This window comes from Ambystoma mexicanum, chromosome 14, assembly GCF_040938575.1.
Source record: "Ambystoma mexicanum isolate Mex_15411 chromosome 14, UKY_AmexF1_1, whole genome shotgun sequence".
Lineage (NCBI taxonomy): Eukaryota > Metazoa > Chordata > Amphibia > Caudata > Ambystomatidae > Ambystoma > Ambystoma mexicanum.
This window is the reverse complement of record NC_090940.1, coordinates 602,588,211-602,612,209: the sequence shown is the minus strand read 5'-3', so window position 1 is coordinate 602,612,209 and position 23,999 is coordinate 602,588,211. Positions and strand designations below refer to the sequence as shown.

General features: G+C 42.7%; 1 protein-coding gene across 3 annotated transcripts in view; it reads right to left on the bottom strand.

Annotated features, from left to right (window-relative positions):
* Positions 1-23,999, bottom strand: part of PPP4R4 (protein phosphatase 4 regulatory subunit 4) — a 1,234,696-nt gene that overhangs the window by 301,045 nt on the left and 909,652 nt on the right. For all 3 annotated transcript variants that reach the window (XM_069637985.1, XM_069637983.1, XM_069637984.1), the window contains one exon: positions 12,046-12,193. In XM_069637985.1, the coding sequence (XP_069494086.1) occupies positions 12,046-12,193 (148 nt within the window). The remainder of the gene's footprint in view (positions 1-12,045; positions 12,194-23,999) is intronic.

Sequence of the window (23,999 nt, the reverse complement as noted above, 5' to 3'; positions counted from 1 at the left end):
GAACTAAAATATGCGTCAGTAGTAATTGTGGATAGGCTCACATCCTGTCAATGTCTCGTAGACTTGGTCATGCAATTGGATTTTAATTTAGAAAACCGTAGGGCTGAATGGAGTAGAGGAACAAATGAAACTAAAGTTTTTTCATGAGGTGAGAGATCAAGGAGTGAGGTTGAGAGTAGGGATCTTGGTTCTAGATCTTCTGAAATCCAGGACAATCCTGGAGGTCCTCTCTCCAGAGAAGAAAAGGATAGGTGTCGGGAAAATAATATATGCCTTTATTGTGTTGGGGGGATTTTTCAACAGCAAAAAGGTTTTCGTTTCCAGGACCAAGGTCTCCACAAGTGGCAAATACTATGCAAGCAGCAGTACCACACATCACTATAGATGTATCCTTGTATGTTAAAGAAATCCTTAAAGGAAGTGGCCCTGTAGCAACTGATCCGGGAGCCACTGGGAATTTCATTGATTGGGAGTTGTAAAATCATTAGATATCCAATTTACTCTTAAGGAACGGACAGAACAAGTTTGTGCGGAAGATGGTTTCCAAATTAGATCCAGTTTGATTTTCAAAATGATTTATATTGGTAAGTTCTTCAACAATAGAGAAGCAACGTGCAATTTACAAAATTTAATGCCTTCCAGTTGTTTACACGTGTTTTGGCTACTCACAAGCCTTTCTCAAAACATAACAAATGGGCAAATGATTTATATCTATGTTCTAACCACATGTCATATATACATTCACATTGGAAACATTTTTAAATTACCAATTCCCAGTCCATCCCTGAGGGTTAAGGTGGGGGACAAGGATTCTTAATAAGAGATTTTCAAAATAAAGAAATGCAATAGTGATAATAATTAATTGAAAATCAATAAATCATAAAACACACAAAAAGAGGGATGAGAAGAGAAAAAATAAAAAATAAAAGAAATAGAAATTACCATGTGAAAATGGGCAAATGTCATTTCATTTCATACATAACATATCCTTCACGGTCTCATGAAAAATTGACATTCATCATTATCAAGTTGCACGGATTATGTAAGCCATTAACTTCCAATTATTTTCCCATGCTGTAAGGCTGAATACTGTCACATTGAGCAGTCCTTATGTATAAAAGAAAAATGAGAATTGAAATAATCAAAGCCTTTGTGTCTGCACCTACAAACATTCCCGTTCTGATAGAATAACAAATAGTAAATATGCCTCAAATGCTCCTTACCCAATTTGTATTGATATGTCTCTCACGGGATAATCCCTAAAAAGAAAATAGTTAATTTTATCTATGTGCGCGACGTATAAGTATTTGCCCCATACTTCAACTCAAATAAATAGATGAATGTTCCATAAATTCCAATTCGCGCAACCCATTTTATCCAAAATGCACCTCATTTATCATCACCACTTTGTCATATATCACATTCAAATTCAAATAGAAGGGGAATACGGACACAGTAATGTACTGGTAATAGACAAAAGCGGGTACTCTGACCGATCCGTGTAGACAGTGAAGACGAGTACTATAATCAAGTCCACATGTCCAAGAAACCTCATTCCGAAAGTCCCGCGCGGACATATTAATCTGTCCCCGCTCCCCTTCTCACTTCCCTTGCACTCGTTTGATTCCTACCTTCGTATTAACCAGCAAAGTTCCTCGCGTAGGCACAGCACAATAATGAACTGCCACGCTGGATCCAGTTGTTTGTATACTGGCGTCTAGGCAACGCGGGTTGTCCCTTCTCTCTTTCCTGTCCTACAGCGTGGCCGCCATATTGGTATGGAGCGGACGAGTCAATAAAATATACAGTAAATCCTATGATTTACAGTATATACAGTAAATCCCCAATGATATTTGCTATTTGTTTATTTACTCCCCCTCACTGATGCATCAGTTTGAATCGGAAGTTAACCATATTTTAAACAGCTTATGTGGGAATGTAGGGGGAAGTATAAAAACGTGACGCATAGCAATGGAGGCATCACATAATCATTCCAAACACACCTGTATTATCTGTGTTGTGCGTGTGACAGAATGGCTACCCTAAATAGAATTTATATTTTTCAGATCATGTTACCCAAAATACAAATAACTAAATTGTTCATATAATGTTTATAACAGTGCATTGTGCAAAACCAATAAGCTACTAAAACATCCGTGCAGATAATCATGACAGCCAAATTTTACCTACCATTTTTGTAATACTGCCAACTGTACAGTATTCATGCCACATCTATTGAAAACATTTTTTTTGGGAACTAGACACATCTAGTACACAGCTAGTACATTATCTACCATAACAGAGGACTGAAATCCACGTTCACCAGAAGCCATTACACTACATGATGGTCTAAATAGTTATTGTTATTATAACATGATTATTCACAATAAAGTTTGTAACCCGATAATTCTAACACATGATACCTCGACCCACAGATCTACCAGACAATCATTAGTACATTATTGCACTTAAAACATAGTTCCATTCCTCACTGTACAAGTTCATTGCAATATATGACTTAATACAACTCTGATATACATAACAAAATCAATGCAAAATAGTCAATCACCGAAAATGCACCATCTCATTATCCTTGTTTAGGCTAAATTCTATTGATCTGAATTTGCAGAGGAGTCTTGCTTCCGTCTGTCTGAGTCTTTCTTCTAGGTTGCCTCCTCGTCTTCCTAGGTTCACTTTCTGTAAACCGATGAATTTCAAATCTTTTTTATTGTCCATCTGGTGTTGTAGTTGCCAGTGTTGCGCCAGTGGCAGTGACGCATCTTGACTCCCAATTGCTGCGAAATGTTCACGTATACGTATTCTGACCTCTCTAATAGTACTCCCAATGTATAGCAGCTTGCACAGGTAAATAATGGCGTACACAATGTATTTGGACCCACAATTAATATTCTCATTAATATTCATATTGGATCCTCTTGCATCCGTAAAGCTTTTGGTAGTTTCATGCGCATATTGGCCCATGGTGCATGTACCACATTTGCGAAATCCAGACACTCTTGTGTCCAGCCAGGTTCTTGTTGGTTCTTGATTTAAGTCTGGTAGCAATGAAGGACTCAAGGCCATTTTTAACGTTTTAGCTTTTCGATATGTAATCCTGGGTCTTTCACTAATATAACCCGTAAGGTGAGGATCCAATTGTAAGAGATGGCAATTCTTTTTCAGTGTTTTTCCCAGATCCGAACTATTTCTGCTAAATGTAGTAATGAAGTTAATAGTCATTTTTGCTAGTCTTAGGTTTGGGCACCAATGTTTGCTCCCACCTCATATGTGTGGCCTTCTGTTTTGCTGCTCAAATACAGTCCTTTGAGTATCCTCTTTGTTTAAAACGTTCCTCTAGTAAATCGCACACTGCTTTGAAATCCTTGTTGCTCATGCAGTTTCTTCTTGCTCTGAAAAATTTGCCCGTTGGGACGTTCCATTTCATAGGTCTGTGGTGACAACTCTGTGCATGTGAAGTCGAGTTTACCTCTGTTTGCTTTGTGAAACGTGCAAGTAGACAGTTTCATATCTTGTACAAAGATTGTCAAATCCAAAAAGTTTATCAAATTTGGGCTATCCTGTCCCAAGAACTCGATACCTAGGTCGTTGCAATTCATTCTTAGTCTAAAATCATTCAGTTCCGTACTGTTGCCATCCCAAATCAACAGAGCATCATCAATAAAGCGGTTCCAAAGTATTATGTGTGTTACATATGCCTCATCCAAGTATACTTTTTGCTCCTCGTACATCCCCATAAAGAGATTTGCCAATGCCGGGGCATACTTGGTGCCCATTGCAATCCCTCTTTTTTTCTACTAGAATTTACTATCAAACATGAAAATGTTATTTTCCAATGTTATTGTCAGCATCTCCTTGAGCATCTGTACGTAATGGTAGTGGGACGCAGAGTCCTCTTTGAATTCAAAGTCAATTGTCTGTATAGCAGCTTGATGTTCAATAATTGTATATAATGCGCGGACATCCCAGGTTGCCAGTAAATAGAATGATTTCCAAACTATTTGTTCAATTGCCTTAATTGCATCTGTAGTGTCTTTAATGAAAGCCCTCTGTTTTGGTACTCTTGGTCGCAGTACGTTATCAATATACTCAAGAGATCCTCTCTGTCAGCCACCCAATACCACTAAGTATTGGGCGTCCTTCCGGAATTCTTTCAAATTGCTTATGTACTTTCGGAAGAAAATATATAGTTGGAATTATAGGATATTTGTTGAACAATGTAGATTTTTCCTCATCAGCGATCAAACCTTTTCTATGCCATCCAATAATGTGTTCTTCAATCTGATGTAGAATATTGTTTTTAGGATTAGTAGGCAGTTGCAAATAACAAGACGGCGTTGTTAAGTGATTTTGTGCCATTGATATATAATCGTGTCTGTCCATCACGACAATATTGCCGCCTTTATCTGCCTCCTTTATGACAATGCTTTTGTTTTCTTGTAGGTTGTGCAGTGCTAATTGTTCTTGTTTACTTAAATTATGTTTGCTGCGTCTCGCTCTGGTATCTTTATGCAAATTGTATATGTCCCTGGCAGTCGCATTAAAGAGGACTTCAATCATGTTTTCAGCTGAAAATTGCAGTCTAAACTTGGATTTAGATTTAAGTTCCTTCTCCAAAAGGCATATTGGTGTAATCCCAAGTTCATACAAGGTGCTCTGTATTTCATTATCATCATGTTCACTCAAGGTTTTAAGGAGATGGATATTTTCAATGTCTTCCATAGTAAAGTCACTTGGAATATTTTCCTCCCTTTGTTCTGGTCTCAACTTGACTGCGGTCGCGAAGAATTTCTTCAGTCTAAGTTTGCGAACAAACTTAAAAAGATCAATCTGTGTGGTGATAAGGTCCAAGTTACTTGTAGGTGCAAACGATAATCCTTTGTTTAATATAGAAAGCTCATGCTGAGTCATGGTTCGATTTGATAGGTTCATTACAAGATTAGTACATTTTTCTACCTGGCTGCTTCCCGGGCGGCCGCCCGCGTTAGTCGTCAAAAGTCCTCCAGCGCATCTGGGTTGCCTGTGTCTACAACCCCCCTCCTTCCTCTCTTTGCGTACGGATATTTTTTGTCTGTACCTCTGTTAACTGAAAACGGACTTGCTTTTGATTCACATTTCTGGTCCCCTTCTTGTAACGTCTAATCTGGTTGAGGAAGCCAGCACCTTTTTGGTTACCATCAGAGGATTTCTCCATTCCAGGTATTTCTCCCTCTAGTATTTCTTTGTCCATATCCGAGTCCACCTCTGAGCTGCCAGAGGATGTATTTGGTGTGCTAGATTTAGATAATGGTTTGGTAAATTTATTAAATGTCTCCTGAAAAGTATAGACACGGTCCTCCTGATAATCTTGTTCATCCCTGAAGAATTATTTTTCCCAATGTGAATGTATATATGACGTGGTTAGAACATGGATATAAATCATTTGCCCATTTGTTATGTTTTGAGAAAGGCTCGTGAGTAGCCGAAACACGTGTAACCAACTGGAGGGCATTACATTTTATAAATTGCACGTTGCTTCTCTATTTTTGAAGAATTTACCAATATAAATCATTTTGAAAATCAAACTGGATCTTGTGTGTGGCGCCGTCAATTTGGGGTGAATTCACTTTTCTTGTTTTAAACCAAGGAGGCAGGGGTACTGGTGCTTCCACTAATCACCTCACTGACGCGACACCGCCCGAAGGCATACAATAATAATAAGGTCACCAACAGAAGAAGTTGTACCCCAAACTCACCCCTAAAAACATATTTCATTTTGGTTTCCAAATTACCTGGGGGCTTATTACTTATGAAACTGTCACCTTAATAATGGAAGTGATGGGAGGACAATTGGGAAGAGAAATCCTTCCAGTTCATTTATGCTCCTCAGTTGGTTATTTTGGGACTGCCTTGGCTGATCCTACATAGCCCAAGGATAAACTGGGAAGGAAGGAAGGAAGGAAGGAAGGAAGGAAGGAAGGAAGGAAGGAAGGAAGGAAGGAAGGAAGGAAGGAAGGAAGGAAGGAAGGAAGGAAGGAAGGAAGGAAGGAAGGAAGGAAGGAAGGAAGGAAGGAAGGAAAAGTTCAATTCCAATTTTTGCAGAAGAAATTGCATGAAGAATGGCATTTCTGAGGTTAACGCTCCACTACTCTGAAAGGATAATATGGCTTGCAGTATTGTGGGGGATGTCTTCACACTATTGGGGATGCAGTCAAGGTGTTGCCTACATGTTAGCAGGATTTCTGGGAAGTGTTTGATGAGGCAGAGGTGGGAGGGTTGCCCCCACATAGATCCTAGCACTGTAAAATTGATTTGGAGATTGTGGCCCCAATTCTGTGTAGTAGAATTTATGCTATTACCAAATGAGAGAATAAACACGTAAAGGAGTAATTCGAAGAACATTTAGCCAAAGGATTTATTAGACATTCCCAGTCTCCACTAGCATCACCCTTATTTATTTCCCCTAAAAAGGATGCATCATTTCGAACCTGCACACACTACAGAGCCTTGAATAAGGTCACTGTTAAGAAAAGATACCCACTGCCACTTATGGTGGTCATGCTGGATCACCTTCGAGGTGCAACCATTTTCACTAAGTTAGATTTACGAGTAGCAGCATATCATTTGGTGCCAGTCCAAAATCAGGCACATTTTGGATTATTTGAATAACAGATGATGCCTTTTGGACTCTGCAATGTCACCGTAGCTTTCCAGTTTTTTATCAACAAAACTTTGAGGGAAGTTTTGTACATCTTCATCATTGTGTAAATAGATGAAAGTCTTCGATATTTGCAAAATCTGCCGCAGCATCTGGATCATGTGAGGAGAGTATTGAGAAATCTGAGGGAGAACCATTTGTTTGCAACTGTCAGTATAGTTTATTTTTCTTGGTTGAAAAATGCTACAGGTCTCATCTTCTTTTCCAATAACTCTTTCTATTGATGGTAAACTTAGTGGGATGCTTGGCGAAGTAACCTGTATGTCACACATTGCAGGGGACTAGAGAACACTGAGGTCCAGCGGAAACCACCCTCTTATTTACAAGACCCCTGGAGGTGGGTAATGGAGGATTCTTCCGAACTCGCCCAGTCCTCTAGTAAGCTTCCCAATAAGGGTGCAGCAACAACCCAAGATATGAACGACACCTCATGTCATCCGGGAGGCAATGTGCCTCATGGAAAAGGAAGGAGAGGGGCCAGCATTGTGTTGAGGTGCAAGCACTATTGCCCGAGAGAAGAAACCCCAAGACAATGCAGCCCAGGAAAGGTTTAACATACAAGGGAAACAACTGGGTAACTTGACAAGCATTTTAGACTGCATTTGCAGTTCCATTTGCAATTCCATGAGCTGGATCTGGAAAACAGCGCAAGACCCTGTATGGAAAGTTAACCGGCACCGACTGAAAATCATGCTGAAATGAGGGAAAATATGCAGTTATAGTGACAGCGCTCTGAGAGGATTATCAGACAAACTAACTTGAAAGAGAGAGAACCGTAACTTGAAATCAACAGGCCACCAGGACACCGCTGACTATTCCAACATAGAGGACAAGATCTATTTCTAATCTCTGACTATAGGGACTGAGTCACGGATCGATTACAATTAATAAACCGCACGCAAGTCACATCAAGAAAAGCAAAACCTCAGACACCTGGGGAGGAGATGGCTTTGCAGCTAGCATTAGTATGGGCTATAGCCCCCAGAAGTCTACCCCCCACTTCTCATCTGAAGGGCGGGCTCCTGCCAGCCTTTGGGCCCAGGTTACTAGCAGGCTCTCTAATCGACCCTTCCTTTTAAGCCTTTTGTCTCACTTCGCTAAGCCACGTCTTATTCTGCATCTCCCTTGCTAAATGGCATATTTGATTTGGTCAACGCTGGTTCAGTCTCTCGAATTTCTCATCCTGCTATCACTGCAACACAACTTACAATCTGCAATGTTGTCAGAACGCCCTCAAAGCCAGGAGACTTCTGCCTCTTTTTATAGTCAGGCCCTCAAAGTAATTGCCCTGATAAGTGCTTAGGTTGGTTGTTTAGTTGCCCCGGAAGTATGCTCGATTGTGCTAGATTCATTCCTAATAGTTCCAACTTCACACCATGTCTCTGGTCTTTCGTTTAACTTTATATTGTGTGTTGTATGGAGTTAAGTAATTGGAATTGTATCTGTGACTCTTCCAAGACATGCTTGAGCAGGAGAGGAGACCTAACCTACCAAGACTAGGGATTTCTATACCCACTTGTAGCAGCCAGACTCACCTGGGTAGGCTACCTTTTGGTTAAGATGCTTTCTTTTATGTGGCTAGGACAGTTCTAAATAGGCCCATTCTGTTGAGGTTTACCTGGTATTGATCTCAGAGGAAAACTGGTCATGCCACATCTGTTTATGTACAATTAACTCATAGCAGCATAACAAGGTATGCAACATTAGCGAGCCCTTGACTGAAGGGACATAATTACTGTAGGTGTCTAGTCAAAGGATCGAAAAAAAGGGTCGACAGGACAAAAGATCGACACCAAAGGGTCGACAGGACAAAGGATCGATTTTTTTTTAAATTATATATTTCTTTTTTAGGTTTTCGTTTTGGAAAAAAGTGATTTGTAGCAAAAAAAAAGGGGGTTCGGGACCCCCCCCCCAAAAGAAATGTGAAAATACAAAAAAAAAATTCGATCCTTTGTCCGGTCGACCCTTTTTTTCGATCCTTTGACCTACAACCATTAATGTAGCCTGACAAACACCCAGGTTGGAGGGAGGACAGTCTTACCCTGCGGAATACCTAGGACAATGGGCGTAGAAGGCGGGCCTAACGTTTTGTCCGCTATAGGGCTTGCCATGGTATGCGTTTTTAAGGCTGTAAAGTCCCCAGAAACTGCACAGAATCAGGGACGTCTGATGAGGCCAGTTCAAAGAAGTGTTCTGGGACATTTAAAGCTATTGTGACAGTCAGAGTGATTTGAAGGATACAATGCTGGGCAACACTGCCCCAGTAACTTTAGTTTAGGGATTGGACATTAAACTCAGGTCCCTAGTTCCTATTAGAGTAGGCCCTCACTTCACTTACTTGAGCCTCCCACCGTGAGATGTTTCCCATTGAAACAATAGTATTTTACTTTTAGCACTTTTTTACATCCTGCAGGAGTTTCTCTAACCCTGGCCTATCCCTTGAACATTTGAGGAGGGAATACGAGTGACAGAGGAACTTCAAGCCAGGGATACCAGACTTTTACAAGATAGGCCTGAACACGAGGGGAGGTTTTGATATTCAATGAGACGTTTGTACGGATAGTCTGACTGGGTTCAGTGGTGCTTTGCTTCTCGCCCCAGGGAAAAAGCAAAGGCGGTTCCATTGAAACAGCAGAGATTTGTGAGTGCCCTTGCTCTCTACCCACTCAATCTATGGGCAGCAGAAGCAGGGTTCTGAGAGTGGGTCTGGGCACTTTAAACGTCCCATTAATTATGTGAATATCCCCACAGAGTGACTTTGAAATACAGTAGCAGTGACAAATGACTAGAAGATTTTAATGTCCATATAAGTGAGAAGGAAGTTTGAAGGTCGATACCAAGTATCTCCTCCAAACTCAAGATTTAACATTATAAGGCAATGTAGGATTTTTATTACATCCAATGCCATTAATTAAGAGGAATCTTGAATCAACTATGAATGCCCAAGATGTTGAGGAAATGGTGCATATTTTTTTAACAAATGTTTTATAAATGTTACACCATGCAGCCATCTAGCATTAAATGTTCCCTCAAACCTTGGGAAAGTTGAATGTTAACATTCCATTGTTTTTTTTACTAGGTTAAACAATATGGCAACATCCTACATTTCCAACGACTGGATTAATTGTTCTCCTAACCAATGTATTAATCTGAACCCTAGAATAAATAAGCAGTGTCTCTGCTAGCAAAGCATTTTAATAGCTCAATACCTTTAAATAAACTTTAAATAGCTTCTAAGTAGCCGGTCAGATAGCACAGCGAGTAGAGCGCTCGCTTTGACATCCGTACAGAGCCTGCTGACGCGTGTTAGAATCCCGGCAGGGCCAAACTCAGCCTTTCATCCTTCCGATGTCGATAAATGAGCACCACACACCGTGGGTAATAAAAAGAAGCGCTCAGATGCCTGAGGGTTTGTAGCGCTATATAAATGCAAAATTATTATTATTATTAAGTAACCACTCACCTGTATTCAGGGATATTAATCAAGGTGGTATTTGCAAGAGGAGGCTGACACCTTGCTAGAAAGCTTAAGCCAGAGCAGAGGATGGCACTGTTTTTGGTGTGGCATGGGCCAGCTCCAGTCTGGATCCTTAGTCCTGCTGTAAGGGCATTGGGTATCCGGTTGTAGGAAAAGAGCTAAGTGGTGGGAGTATGTATCCATCCATCCATCCATCCATCCATCGCTTCGTTGTTTCGTTGGCGGCCACATAGTCCACAATGGCTCTGAGTGGCAGGAAGAAAGCATGTTCCAGGTGTTAGCGAGTAGAGCAGTAGCATGGTGGAATGGCTGTGGCAAACCCCTATTGCTCTGCCTGGATCTTTGCTTGCAGCGTCCGGCATAGACAGGGCTAAATGACCTCACAGAGACTAATGGCATGCCTGAAAGGATCCTCGTGACACTTCCTTGTGGATCCCAGTAGGTGTCTTCCACCTGCAGGTGATCATTTGTCTCTTCTGAAGGTACAAGCTGTCAATGGCTTTTAATGCTGCACCCACTGTTAAAGGATCACTTTTCTTAATTAATCCATCAGTCCTTATTCCTATAACACTGCAAGGCAATGATCACAATCTAGCAGTGATGGCATTACCTTCTGGGATCCAATTTGTGGCCTGTGACAAATTTACACTGGAACAACCTCATGACTATGTACGATAATTGCAGTGAAATCCCCAACGTAGACGTAGACATGGCAAGCCAGCTAGTGGGACAGAATATGCAAATAAAAATTATATGCTCCTTAATATTAAATCATGAATTAATGAAACTTGAAGGAATGATAAGAGTAAAAACAGCACTTTGCTACATTATGCTAGTCAGTTGTATAACCGCATGCAACTGCTAAGAGATTTAGAGAATACATCTGACCCTTGTGCCGTGATCATCACACTGCACAATATCTTTAGAGAAATTAAGTTACTGGACACATTCCCACATTGTGGGCTAAAAAGGAAAATTATCCTCAGGAATTGTAGATGCACAACATCGCTCAGGTACACACTGGCATTTCTGAAGTAGACAACCTTGAGAGGGTGTTTTTTGATGAGGGAGAGTGCATCTTTCGGATTGAAAATGTCAACTTGCAGATCTGCATGGGATGGTCACCATTTGCTTTGCTCCTGTGTTACCCACTAGAATTCTAGGAGTAGGCTGTTTGGGTATCAGTCGTTTACATTTACTGTCCATTCGGCAATAACAAAAATGTCAAAACCCAATATACTGAAAATGGGGAGCAAGGGTTACGGGGGCGTCCCCCACTCCCATTACAGGGATAATGGGTTCAGGGGCTGCAGGAGTGTCTCCTGCTTCCAATCGAAGGATGGCGGCGGTATGAAAAAAAAAGCACCCTGCAACCTAAGAGCGTACCCCCTTGAGTGAAAGAAAACAGGCATGGCAGGGAGTCCGGGCTGTGTCCAGGCACCCAAGACAAGGTAAGTGAGAAGAACATAAAGTAAGTATGGATGCTGTGGTAGCGGGTGGGGGGGTTGCGGGGAGGAATGCAGGACAGTGTGATCTATGTGATCACTGCACACCTCCATTTTCAGATTCAGCATAAAGGGATGCGCAGTGTTCGTGTAGATCAGGCGGTTCGTATAGCAACTTCAGTTGTAAGGCTGTACTCGGTTTCGATTATTCAAAGAAAGCTTAAAATTGTAGAAGAAACTCATCCGCAAAGTTTACACGAATTAACCGTTGCATTTATCTACACACACTACACAGGACGTAACCATGAACATTGCTAATGAGCTTATTGTACAGCTTCTATCAAGCGTGAGACATTGTATGACATGACAATGAAGCTCTACACAGAAGAGATGTGGTTCTTCCCTACCTCACATTGGCTACAGGATCATTCGCCAGCTCCAATACAGACAGAAAAAAGTATTTACAGAAGAAGGACTTCGAAAAGAGCTCCATTATAAAATCACATGTATCCAAAAAACGAAGTCTGTTCCAGTAACTCTTTCCTTGACCCAGTTCTGAAAAAGAGACAAAATAATGTTGTCAACAAAGTTCATTGGACAGATAAAGACGCATTAACTGACCATTTGGCCTGCGCAACCGAAGCATTATTGGGGCGTGCAGTATTCAGGCGGCACAGACTCCTAGGAGATACATTACCACCCCTGCTCCCAAAAACCCCCAAGCTGCCATACTGGCTTTCACATGTATAGGGCTGAAGAAGTGAGGTGTGTGTGTTTGTGTGTGTGTGGCTGCGATATCGCAGCAAAGGGACACATTTTACATTTCCTTTGAGTCAAATCTAACCAGACATTTACATGCAGGAAATCCCAATCAGGATGCACCATTTGTGATCATAGGGGAACGGGGCAATGTAGGAAATAGCCTTCTTATGTGTGAGCAGATGTGTCACCAAATGTGTTTTGGTCAATAATGACAAAACCGCATGACAATCTGAATTGAATTCCAAATCATTAAATGATTTGGAAAAGCACCAACATCTAAACATGTACACATTAAACGGTTCCATGTGTTACTATCCCCGCAAAAATATCGCCGTATTTTTGCAGCGATATTAAGGCATGGAACCTGCGGGGGACACCTCTGCAACCCCCACATTATTTTTAAAGGAGCGGAGGACAACCCCGCACCTCCCGCTCCCAAGAAAACCAAAAATAATCCCTCCCAAAAATATCGCCTATGGCCGTTCCAGACAACCATATATACAGCGATATTTTTGGTGGGGATAATATGTAGTGATACCCATTAAACCCTTGAGAAATTATGAACATGAATACTTAGGCTTGCCATTTTGAATTGTGATGTAAAATAGCAAATTACATACCTTCCTGGTAACATTCGTTCTGATGAATACAATGGGCCTCATTACGAGGTAGGAGGTAGCCATGGTGCTACTAGCACCATGGCTACCCCTTACCACATTCCGGGTCCGGGTTCTCAAAATGGGGATTTACCGGGTCATTCCAACCTTGGAGGACCCGGTATGTCCCCATTCCGAGAACCATTCCCCATTCCCATTCGAGCCCCAATAGGGCTCAATGGGAATGGAGATGGAGCTAATAACGGGCCCGCTATTAGCTCCCTTGTCCCTTAGCGGCTCCTGCTAAGGGACCTCGGAATCGGGCGGTAAGGGTTTACCGGCACCGGTCTCCTTACCGGTGCCCGTTAACCCTTACTGCCCACCTCGTAATGAGGCCCAACGTCTCCTCTACACATTCCTTATCTATGAAATGTCTAGCCTGCGGACTGGGAAATTTTGAACGACACTTGCACGGTGCTACACGACGACATGAATACCCGCAATGCCGCAATTTTGTGCTTGCAGCTGCCACCCCAAAGTAACACTCTCCAGGTTATAACTGGTAAAGCCAGTGCCAAACAGTTCCTGATTACTTCCTCCCACATATCAAGCACAGCATTTCAAGGAAAGTGAGGGGAGGAGGGCAGACAGATGAGGAATCCCATAAAAGTGAGGGGAGGAAGGCAGAAAGATCGGTAAGCCACAAAGAGGACATTGTAGGCATCATAGCCAATATGTCCCATATGCTACGTGACTTGATCTTCTAATGCAGAGTATATTCTCTGCAGATTATTCCAGCAATGGCCACTAAAATATTCAAGGCAGCATGCAAGGGCTCCAAATGTACAAATAGAAGGCAAACAAGATCTCATCTAAAGATTTTTTTTTAATTTTTGTTTTAATTTTTATTTTGTATTAGTCTGTTTACAAACTTTTAAAAAAAAGATTCAAATCCACTAGGAAAGATGAAAGAAGGAGCGGACCGGGAAGGTGTAGTAAAGAGAAGAAGAGAGAAAAGAGAGATAAGGCACTTTTCTAATTTTCCTCCCAAAGCCTACTAGGCATCAAGGTTTATGAAGTTCAATACTTGATTCTGCCACGGGCCCCAGCAATCTCTTTTCTAATGCTTCCAAGAACAACACCAGGGTGTAGACTAGCTTCTTATCCGCTCCTTCAAACATCCTTTTCCACCAGTTTTCTCCGGATAGACAAGATCTCGCCGCCAATAGTTTCCCCATTGACGTAGTTCTTATGTCTGATAGTTTTGAGCAATATAGGGTCAAATGTTTTAGTGTCTCGTTTTCAGAGTCACCGAATCTACATAGGTTGACCAATGTTGGCGGTGGTTGGCGTAGGTTCAAAGGTTCCTTGGTTAAAAATAAGTTCATTCGGAATTCCACGTACAGTCTTCGCTTCTTTGTACAGGGAAATAGTTCCATGTATCTCTGTATCGATCCACAAGCTCTTGCTTCAGGTGCAGCAAGGTTCATACAGCGATGAGCATTTCGGGTGTCACAAGTTTCAATCCAGTCAGCTTCCCACAATTTCTTTTTAACTTTATTAGGGTTCTGTATCAAGGTTTCTCTGTCCGAGTTCACTTGTTCTAATAGAGCTAAACATCTGCACTCCCATTCTTCCTGTATTGAGGCTGAAAATAGCTTGCCTTTCGTTTGTTTCAAAATGGTGAATTGGGGGAAGTCTTCAGAGCCAATGATCTTTCTGTATAGAGCCAGCGTGTTCCATATTACTAATGCATTGATGGATGTCAGCCCTAGTTCATTTCGAGTACACGCAGATGGAGTCCCTTTCGGTAGGTGCAGAATTCGGTTCCAGTAGGTGTTCTCACACCACAACCATGTCTCATGCGCACAAACCAGCATGGCCTGCGCCCCAAAGATTAGAGATGGCACCACCTTAGCCTTGTAATATTCAAGGGCAGGTTTTATGGAGAATTTTCCATACTTCTTATTTACCATTGCACCTTGAACTGCTAGCAGTTTGCATTTTCTCTTAATCTTTTGGACCATCGGGTCATTATTTAGGTGTAAGCTGAGCAGGACTCCCAAGTATGGCACCTGACTGACACAGTTGATCAATTTACCTCCAATGTCTCATTTGTATTTCCTTTTTCGTAGTGATGTTACGCCAGTTAAACTTTGAAGAACGAGGATCTCGGTTTTTGCAGCGTTGATCTCGAGACCATTTTTGGCAGTGTAGTGTTCTAAGGCCCTCAATTTTCTCTGTAGGCCGACCGGCGTTGCTTCAATCGTCGGCATATAGAATGTGCCCAATATGGGTTCCGTTTACCTTTGGCAGAAATGCTCTAACTTCTCTTAGGTCTTTCTGGACATCATGAATGAAAAGGCTGAATAAAGTTGCTCCCAGCGGGCAGCCCTACTTCACGCATCTTGCTGTTTTTATTGCGGTTGACACAGAACCTTTTTGGTCGAGTCTAATTTTCACTGTTGTTTCAGAGTAAAGTTCTTGCACTGCTTTCATTAGGCTCGGAGGACATTTGTGGTCTATCATTTTGGACCAAAGTAGGTCTCGGTCTACGCTGTCGAAGGCGTCTGCCAGATCAACAAAGGCTAAGTAGATCTTTGTTTTTTTCTTTATTGCCTCCATTTTTGGGATGTTTTAAGATGAAGAGGTTGAGCGAGCACCCAATTCCCTTTGTGAATCCAGTTTGCCGGATGTCCATGGCCTCTACATCTTTAATCCATGATGTTAAATGGTTGAGGACTTGAGTTGCAAAGATCTTCCCAATCACATCAAGTAAGGCTATGGGTCTGAAGTTTTTAGGGTCTGATCGTGCACCTTTTTTGAAAATTGGCACGATCAAGGCACATTTCCAGGTTTTAGGGAGCCTTCCTTCTTTTATGATGTTACAAAAAAGGTTATAATAAAAGTCAGTCCATTGTTCCGGATTCTGCTTTAGCATCCAGTTGGTCAGCCCCTCAGGGCCTGGAGCACGCGACAGGCTAAGATTTTTGATGTTTTTGAAGATGTTTTCTTTGGAAATCTTAAAATCCCAAGGGCTATGGTGTTCCAATCTTTGTTGACGCTCTTTTCGATGGTTCTTAAATATCTCAGTGTAGTGGGTGATCCACTGGGCCTCCGTAACCATGCAGACCTGAAGTGAACCTTGACTGGCTTCTGTGTTGTTTATTATGGACCAAAAGGATTTTGAGTTTTTTTGTGTCACGATCGTTATCATCACCTCAGCGTCATTTTGTAGGATTAGATTTTTGTGGGCCCTCAACCATGCTCTGTACGATGATTTGGCTTTTTTAACTTCCAACAGGGAGTCTTGTGTGGGGCTCTTCTTTACGTCTCTTCGAGATTTCCTCAGCGCCCTTTTTTCTGGCTACTACTTCCGGGTCATAAGTATGGTGGTGATGAAACCTTTTTTTTTGCGGGCCAAAGTTGTGTTTGGTGTATTTCTCTAGCAATCTTGGATATTCAATTTGGTCCCAGAATAAGTTGTCGTTGTTTGCCTGGAGAGCAGTTGCAATGTCGATGATGTTATCTTTTTTGATACGCACTTTGTTTCGACCTGGCATCACACTTAACTTCTGCTTCCAGAGGTCTCTTTCTACACACCCCAGGCCAGAAATTACTAAGTTGTGATCGCTCTGATCCATAGGAGTCACAACTAGTTCAGATATTTTTTCGACAATGGCACTTGATGCGTAGAAATAGTCCAGGATCAAAGCTTTTCACCCTTGAGTCCAAGTCGGTTTGGGAGGAATTTGACCTCTGATGTTTCCATTTAATAGGGTTAGTTCTCGATCTTCCATCTCGTCATGCCATGCTGATTTAATTTGATATGGGTCTTTCGCTTCTCTGTTTGGTTTATTTTTCAATGTGATTTCAGGTTTCAATTTAACACATTCCATGTTAAAGTCTCCACATAGGATTAAATGTGGCGCTACACAGGTCTCCGTTATGCGGTCAATTGAATCACAAATTAATCTGAGGAAAACTGATTTGTCAGTGGCAGCATGCTGCCAGTAAATATTTATAATATGTAGGGTCGTTTAGTTCGATAGTCGCAATCTGCAAGTATGTGGAGGGATTTTCAGTTCTTGTTATTTTCAAGTTTTTTGATTTTTTCACCATTATAATTAGACCTGCCATCGGCCTGTCCATACTTTGCTTGATTGCTGGATTCAGAACTATTTCAAAACCGTCGGCACAGGGCAGTTCTAGAAGCCATGTTTCCTAAAGGTAAATTATGTCTAGTTTTTCAAGAGCATGAGACGATCTTCCAAAGAGATGGTTAAAGCCCCTCGTATTCCAGGATCCCATCAGAATTTGTTGGTCAGTCTTTTCGGATTGGCGTTAGAGCTCCTCACAGTTGTTTAGTGACGCTGACATCCAACTCCAGGATCCTTGTGCAATATCAGCGTTTTCCGCTCTCGGGTCATTCACAATGCCATTTAAAGCATTCAGATTGTTCTTCATGCCGATTTTAATTAGTTTCATAGGACTTCCATGGTGAGCGGAATCGTGGAGTGGAATAATATCCGATAAAACCTTTTCGTCAGTCCGATTAGATCTAGAGGAGGCTCGGGCTCCGTTTCCTGTCGGAGCTTCCAAAGATGTTTTTATTTTTTCGCCTCCATTTCTATTTGTTGGAATACTCGTTTGTGTTCTTGCTTGTGGTGTTGCTTTTTCGTCACCGACTTCTTTTATGTGAAATCCTAGAGAGTTTATCTCTGAGGCACAATTCAAGATCAAATTGTAAATCAGTCTCGAAAGAATGTGCAGTAAGACTCTGTCAGTTACAGACTCATCGATGAATTCAACAATTTTGATGTTTTCTTTGGAGACTGCACATAGTTTGGGGATGTGCCCGAGCAACTGGAGCACGTTGCATCTGTTCAAAATTAGAGAATCGCCTGATCTGAATATTCTCTCGATCAGAAGACGATTTTCCATTGATGAGTTAGAGGACTTGTTCTTTGATTTCGAAACTCTACTTGCTTGCGGTCTCGTGTCATTTCTCCAGTCTTGAGAAAAATTAGTTTGTGGAGTAGGTAGTTGTTTTAAGTTTTTGACCTGGTTCACTGGGAGTTTTTTTCCTACTTCAAAAGCAGGCTTTTCCTTTCCTTCAGTTGGACGTTCGTTTGAGTGGTTTGTTGAATCAACTGTAGGGTCCAATTTCTTCAGAGCCCTGGCTCTTTTTTCGGCTATGGTCATGAATCCGTTTTGACCTACACCGTCCAAAAGAACCCCTTTAGGCTTTACAGATGGAGGGGTTGAGAAAGTACATATTCTTTTAGAAGAAACTCCCGATTCCTGCTTGTCCGAAGGCGGTGGTTCAAAAGACTGTTCAGGCTCCTCGTCAGAGATATAGTCAAAGTCGTCGTCTACCTTTGTTTCGTCGTCAGTGGGTTCTCCTTCCGAGGCTAGGTCATGCGTCGACAGGTTAGCCAGTAATTCGATCTTTCTCTCGTCTCCGTTTTTTTTATTTTTTAGTTCATTTGAGGTGATTGGCTTTTGTACTGGTTGTTGCTCCCCAATCTTGATTTTTTGCAGGTATTTCAGGAGTGATATCGGCTGAATCTTTTTTGCGTTCAGTCAGTATCGTTACGTTTAGAGCTTTTATATTCCTTAAGAATTTGTTTGAATTTTTGGCTCTAACGTTTTTACTGCTTTTTAAGTTTTTTGTTTTTCTTGTTTGCTTTTGTGCTTTGGAAGGTTCGCCTTTGTTTCTGACCTCTCTGGGTTTTGTCTTTTCAAAAATAGCAAAGTTTTGCTCCGTCGGAGTAATCCTTTCTTCATTCACAATTGGCGCAGCCAGATATGGAGTTGCCGAACCCTCAGCATTTGCTAGAGTAGAGACAACTCCTGGTAGAGCATTCGGCGCATCAATTACTATGACGTCTTTCATCGGACAAGATGTTACGTCACTCTCTGCGGCAGAGCCGCATTTGGTTGTTTTGCAGATGATAGATCGATCAAGTTGTCTGCCAGCCTGGTGGCCACTAAGGATACTCTCGGAGATCGATTGCCACTTGGCGAGTAGGCTCTGTCGCACGAGACCCCAATTTCTCTGGATAGTACATTAGGACAGGGCAACTCATTCTTTCCGTTTTTTCCCTTAGATTGTCAGCACTCTTAATTTGTTGCTTTTGAAGAATCGCAACCCCCTCTCTGGCGACTTCTGCCAGAAGTCGTTTATCTTCAGAGTTATTCCTCAGTTGATCTCTCAGTAAAGTGTTTAACATTTCGTTGTTCTTGAAACTATTTGATTCCCGTTTCAGATCTTGAAGTGCATGTTCCATTTTAATTATTTTTGAGTTCATTGTCGTTAAGAGGGTGTTTTGATCTCTACATGCTTTGTTTAGTTGTTCGTAGAGTTTTAGTAGAGGAGCCACTGTAATTGTCAGGGCAGATATCAGATTTGGTCTTACATCGTTGATTACTTGCTCGACAAGGTTTGTACAAGACTCCCGGTCATTAGCTGGTTGAATTCTATTTTGACGTCTAGGCACTGGCCGGCGTATTTTTGGGAAATCACGTTCCATGAATGAGGAGTCTGTCAAACCTTCTCCAGACAACTAATCCGAGGTAGTTGAAATCAGATTGGCTCTTGTGCTGATATTGGGTTTTAGTTTTGTGACAAAGCTGAAGTCGTTTTCCTTGTTGCATGCCAATCTTTTTTGAGAACATGATGGAAAAGGCATGGCAGAGTCGCGTATGTGCTCGTCGTTTTTTGAATCCAAATTGGGGGTTTCGAGCATGTGTACCAGCAAAGGGCCACAGAACACGTCCGTTTGGATATTCAGAAACAAGGCAGGGGGAGAGGAGGCTGGAAGAAACAGACTGCGAGGCGTAACCCACTCCAGCATATTCTCTCGCACACACAATTTGGAGGAACAAGTTCTCGAGGTAATGTTTGTAGGACTAATGAAGGGGTAATTTGCAGTGCGAACATTTGCAGTTGTAACAGGCGCATTACTTACTTGGGGTACCTGTCGAGGCGCATTCAGGAGTTCCATTTCCGCACTCTGGGCCAGTCAGAGACCGGGAGGAGGAGCCGCGGAATTCTAAAGCAACGAAAACCGTCCGGGTACGGGTACGTGGCACAGGTAGCTCCGCTTTGGTCACAGCACACTCAGTCCCACTCAATCCCAGAATCCAGGAGTGGTCTGAGCCCAGGTCTGAGGACAGCTCGTTCGGGGTGTTGAAACAGTTTATTTTCGTTGCTCGTAGCTCGCAGTGCTAAATCAGATGTCAGAGCGCCTGGAGCACCTGGAACACCAGGAACACTCCGACGCACACCGCGACACTCCGCGTCCGGAGGTGTGTTCTTCAAGGATAGTTTCAATTGAGCTAAAAGAGGTACTCCAGTACTCCGGTAAGCAAACACAGCAGCAGGGGGAAAAGAGCAGCGAACACCAGGAACACTCCGACGCACTCCGCCAAAAGATATGCTGCACCATAGCCTTGCTCAACAAGGCCGTAGTCTTTATTGCCCATGTCCAAGCATGTATGCAGAATCAAACCAAGTGGCCACCCTTAAGGGGTGAACCCATCAAGGAAGTGGTAATTGACGCAGACACTTTGTGGATTGGGCCATGATCCCCTCAGAGAGTGCCTTGTGCACCGCCTCGTAGCAAATCCTGATACATGCAACAATCCACCTAGACATGGTCTGCTTAGTTACAGCCACAAATAATTGCCTGTTCATTTGGAACTCGTTTGACTTTGCCATCTAGTGGCTAAGGGCCCACTTAGGGTCAAGCCTACATAGAAAGAAGGCTGATGCTATATGGACTAGTTGATGTGAAACTCACTGATGACCTTAGGCAGCAAGGACAGCTTCACCCAAGCGTCACTGTGTCTTTTCCAAAAAATTATGTAAGAGCTGGCAGCCGACACAGCATGTGGCTCACTTTTGTGTCTGGCAGATATAATGGAAACCATGAAAGCAGTCTTCAGAGGGAGAAACCTGAAATCACAGCTATGCTGGGTTCAATCTTCAGAATCCCCTGTAGTACCTGAAGCTCCTCAGTACCATCTGCTGCAGTGAAATTGGATGGAGCGCAAATCATTTCTGTAGCATTCAAGGGCATCAGTAGCAAATCACCCAAGACCCCCTGTCCAGGAGACCTCGCTGAGGAAAACCACCACCATTCCCTGTTGACATGCATCAGGGACAGATGGACCTGCAACAAGCCATACATTATGAAAATGTGGTCCAGCACTGATAAGTCTAGAGACCACTTGTGTGACACACAGACTGCCTTCTACTGAGTGCTTCCTCCCTCACAATGCTCTAATCCGGCCAGAAGGAGGCCTCAGCCTCCCTACACACCATGAGGAAGCAAACTCCACTGCACAAATAATACATTGAGGTGGTTTTGTCTGTCAAAACATCACTCTATTCCCCAGCAACTGCTACTTGAAAGCCTGCAGAGCGAGGCACGTCAATCCCAGCTGTGGAATGCTGATATGCTGCCTCACCTCTTCATTCAACCATTTCTCACATTTCTCCAAACCTGTGAAATAGGCCCCTTAGCATGACATGGTTGCATCTGCAATGACCTGAGCCTGAAAGGCAAAGTATGAATGAAACGCCCACTATGGCATTCCCTTCTCTGTACCACCAACTCAAATCCTTCACAGTTTGTCCTATGGGGACACAATCAGCTGGTTCCACGTGAACCTGAGTTCCCACTGAAGCCTCCTCATACGGAGCCTTGCCTGAGGAAGGAGAAGCATGAACAAAGTTATCAGGTGCAAGAGCCTCAGAAACCTGATCTGAACTTGTCCAGCACCACCTTAATGGCCCGAGACCTTTCAGGCACTGGGAATGCCCTCATGTCTTGTGTTCAGTACTGCCCCTATGAACTGCAGATGAAAGCTAGGGGTCAGAACCTTTTGAGTTTAGCGACAACCCGAGAATTTGGAGCTGTTCCATCACACGCAAACAGCTCTTCCTCTTGACTGAATGACCACAATAGACAGTCTTCAGGGTAGAGGACAGCCTCCACACATGCTAGCCACAAATGAGATGCTAGGACATCAATAGCAAAGAGCATTAGGGCTGGCGACAGCAAAAGGGCAAACCCCAGAACTGCCTATGTGGACCCACAACCACAAACTCCAAGAACTTCCTGTGCGCCGGTAAGATAGGCATAGGAATATATGCACACTGGAGGTCCGAGGACACCATACAATCACCTCAGCACAATGCGCCAATGTCCAAGGACAAAGCCACCACCTGGATCTTGTCCTTTCTTGTGTATTAATTTAGGCCCAAAGGTCTAGACAACCTCCCTTGTTCTTTTCGTGGGATTAGAAACTATCTGTGGAACGACCCTGCACAGTGTTCCCCATTGGGTACCATTTCTATGGCCCTTTTGTGGATCAAGTGATCTGCTTACAGAAGCAGCTCTGCTTGTTAAAGTACCTGCCTTCGCTGATGTGGAGTACAAAAAGCGAGGCAACCCCCATGGAATCAGTTAGAAAGGACCTGAAACAGTGGGGTCAAAACATACCAAAGACAAGAGCAGGTGTTGATACTACACAATGAATGAAAAAAACGTTTTGCTCGTTAAATTGCAAAGAATGAGTGGGATAAGAAAAGAAAATAAGAACATATATTATAATTTAATAAAAAGGCAGAGCATTGTAATTAAAAAAAACAGTGTTGATTTACATTGAAAAACACAAAGCCAATTTTGACAAAAATAAACATTACAAGCACAAAACAAACACATATATTCTTTGGTATAAAACAACGCCATGCCCATCTCAAGACAACAAGAAAAGCACTGAAAGTGCTTCCAGAAGAACAAGTTACTTCTTACCTTGTAACGTTCTTTCGACGGGATGTTCCTCCGACGTATTCCTTATCTTAGATATCTCCTTCCAGCTCTGCTGGCCTCGGAATATTTTTCTCTAGAGGGCGTGCGCGTCGACGTCCTCCGAGTCGATGTCCCTCGACAGCTGCCGTATCGACGTCGACGTCATCCTGCCTATAAAGGCCGCGCGCAGCGTCCGTTGCTCAGTTCCGTTTTGTAGCCCACAGTATTTCTGTCTGGACTAGACTAATCACCCTGAAGGAGCGTAAGCTGCAACAACAAGGGACGTAGAACTGCGGGGATGGATGGGAGGGTCGATAAGGAATACGTCGGAGGAACATCCCGTCGAAAGAACGTTACAAGGTAAGAAGTAACTTGTTCTTCGAAGGGATTGTGTCCTCCGACGTATTCCTTATCTTAGATAGGCTCCCATAGCAGTATTCTATTATTGGAGGAGGGAGTACTGACTTCACGCTGTCTTCTATTGATGAATAGAGTGCAGTACAGCCCTTCCAAACCTAGTCTCTTGACTGGAGGAGGAATCGAAGTTGTAAAATCGTGCAAAGGTATGGACAGGCGACCATGTAGCGGCCGCGCAGATGTCTTTAACCGGCACACCTTTTTTGAGGGCCGATGAAGCTGCAATACCTCTGGTCGAATGAGCCCTAAGGTTTTGAGGGGGCTCTTTCCCTGCCAGTTTATAACATTCCAAAATGGCTAGAATGATCCATCTGGAAATGGTCTGCTTGGTTATTGGTAACCCCAGCTTGTGGCCTGCGTAACCTACAAACAGCTGGTCTGCCTGTCTTATCCTGGCTAGTCTACTGATGTAAAAACTTAAAGCCCTTCTAGGGTCCAGCCTGTGTAACCTCTCTTCCTCTTTCCCCGGATGAGGAGGAGGATAGAAAGATGGTAGGGTAATCTTCTGAGTGATATGGAATTCAGAAACCACCTTTGGGAGGAAATTAGGCTTCACTTGCAGGACAACTTTGTCTTTGTGAAAGATTGTATGAGGAGGTTTACAAGAAAGAGCTTGTAATTCGCTCACCCTTCTAGCAGATGTAAGCGCTATTAGTAAAACAGTTTTAAGGGTAAGGAATCTTAACGAACAAGAATGGAGTGGTTCGAAAGGTGTGCCCATCAGGAAAGTTAGGACTAAGTTTAAATCCCATAGGGGAACTT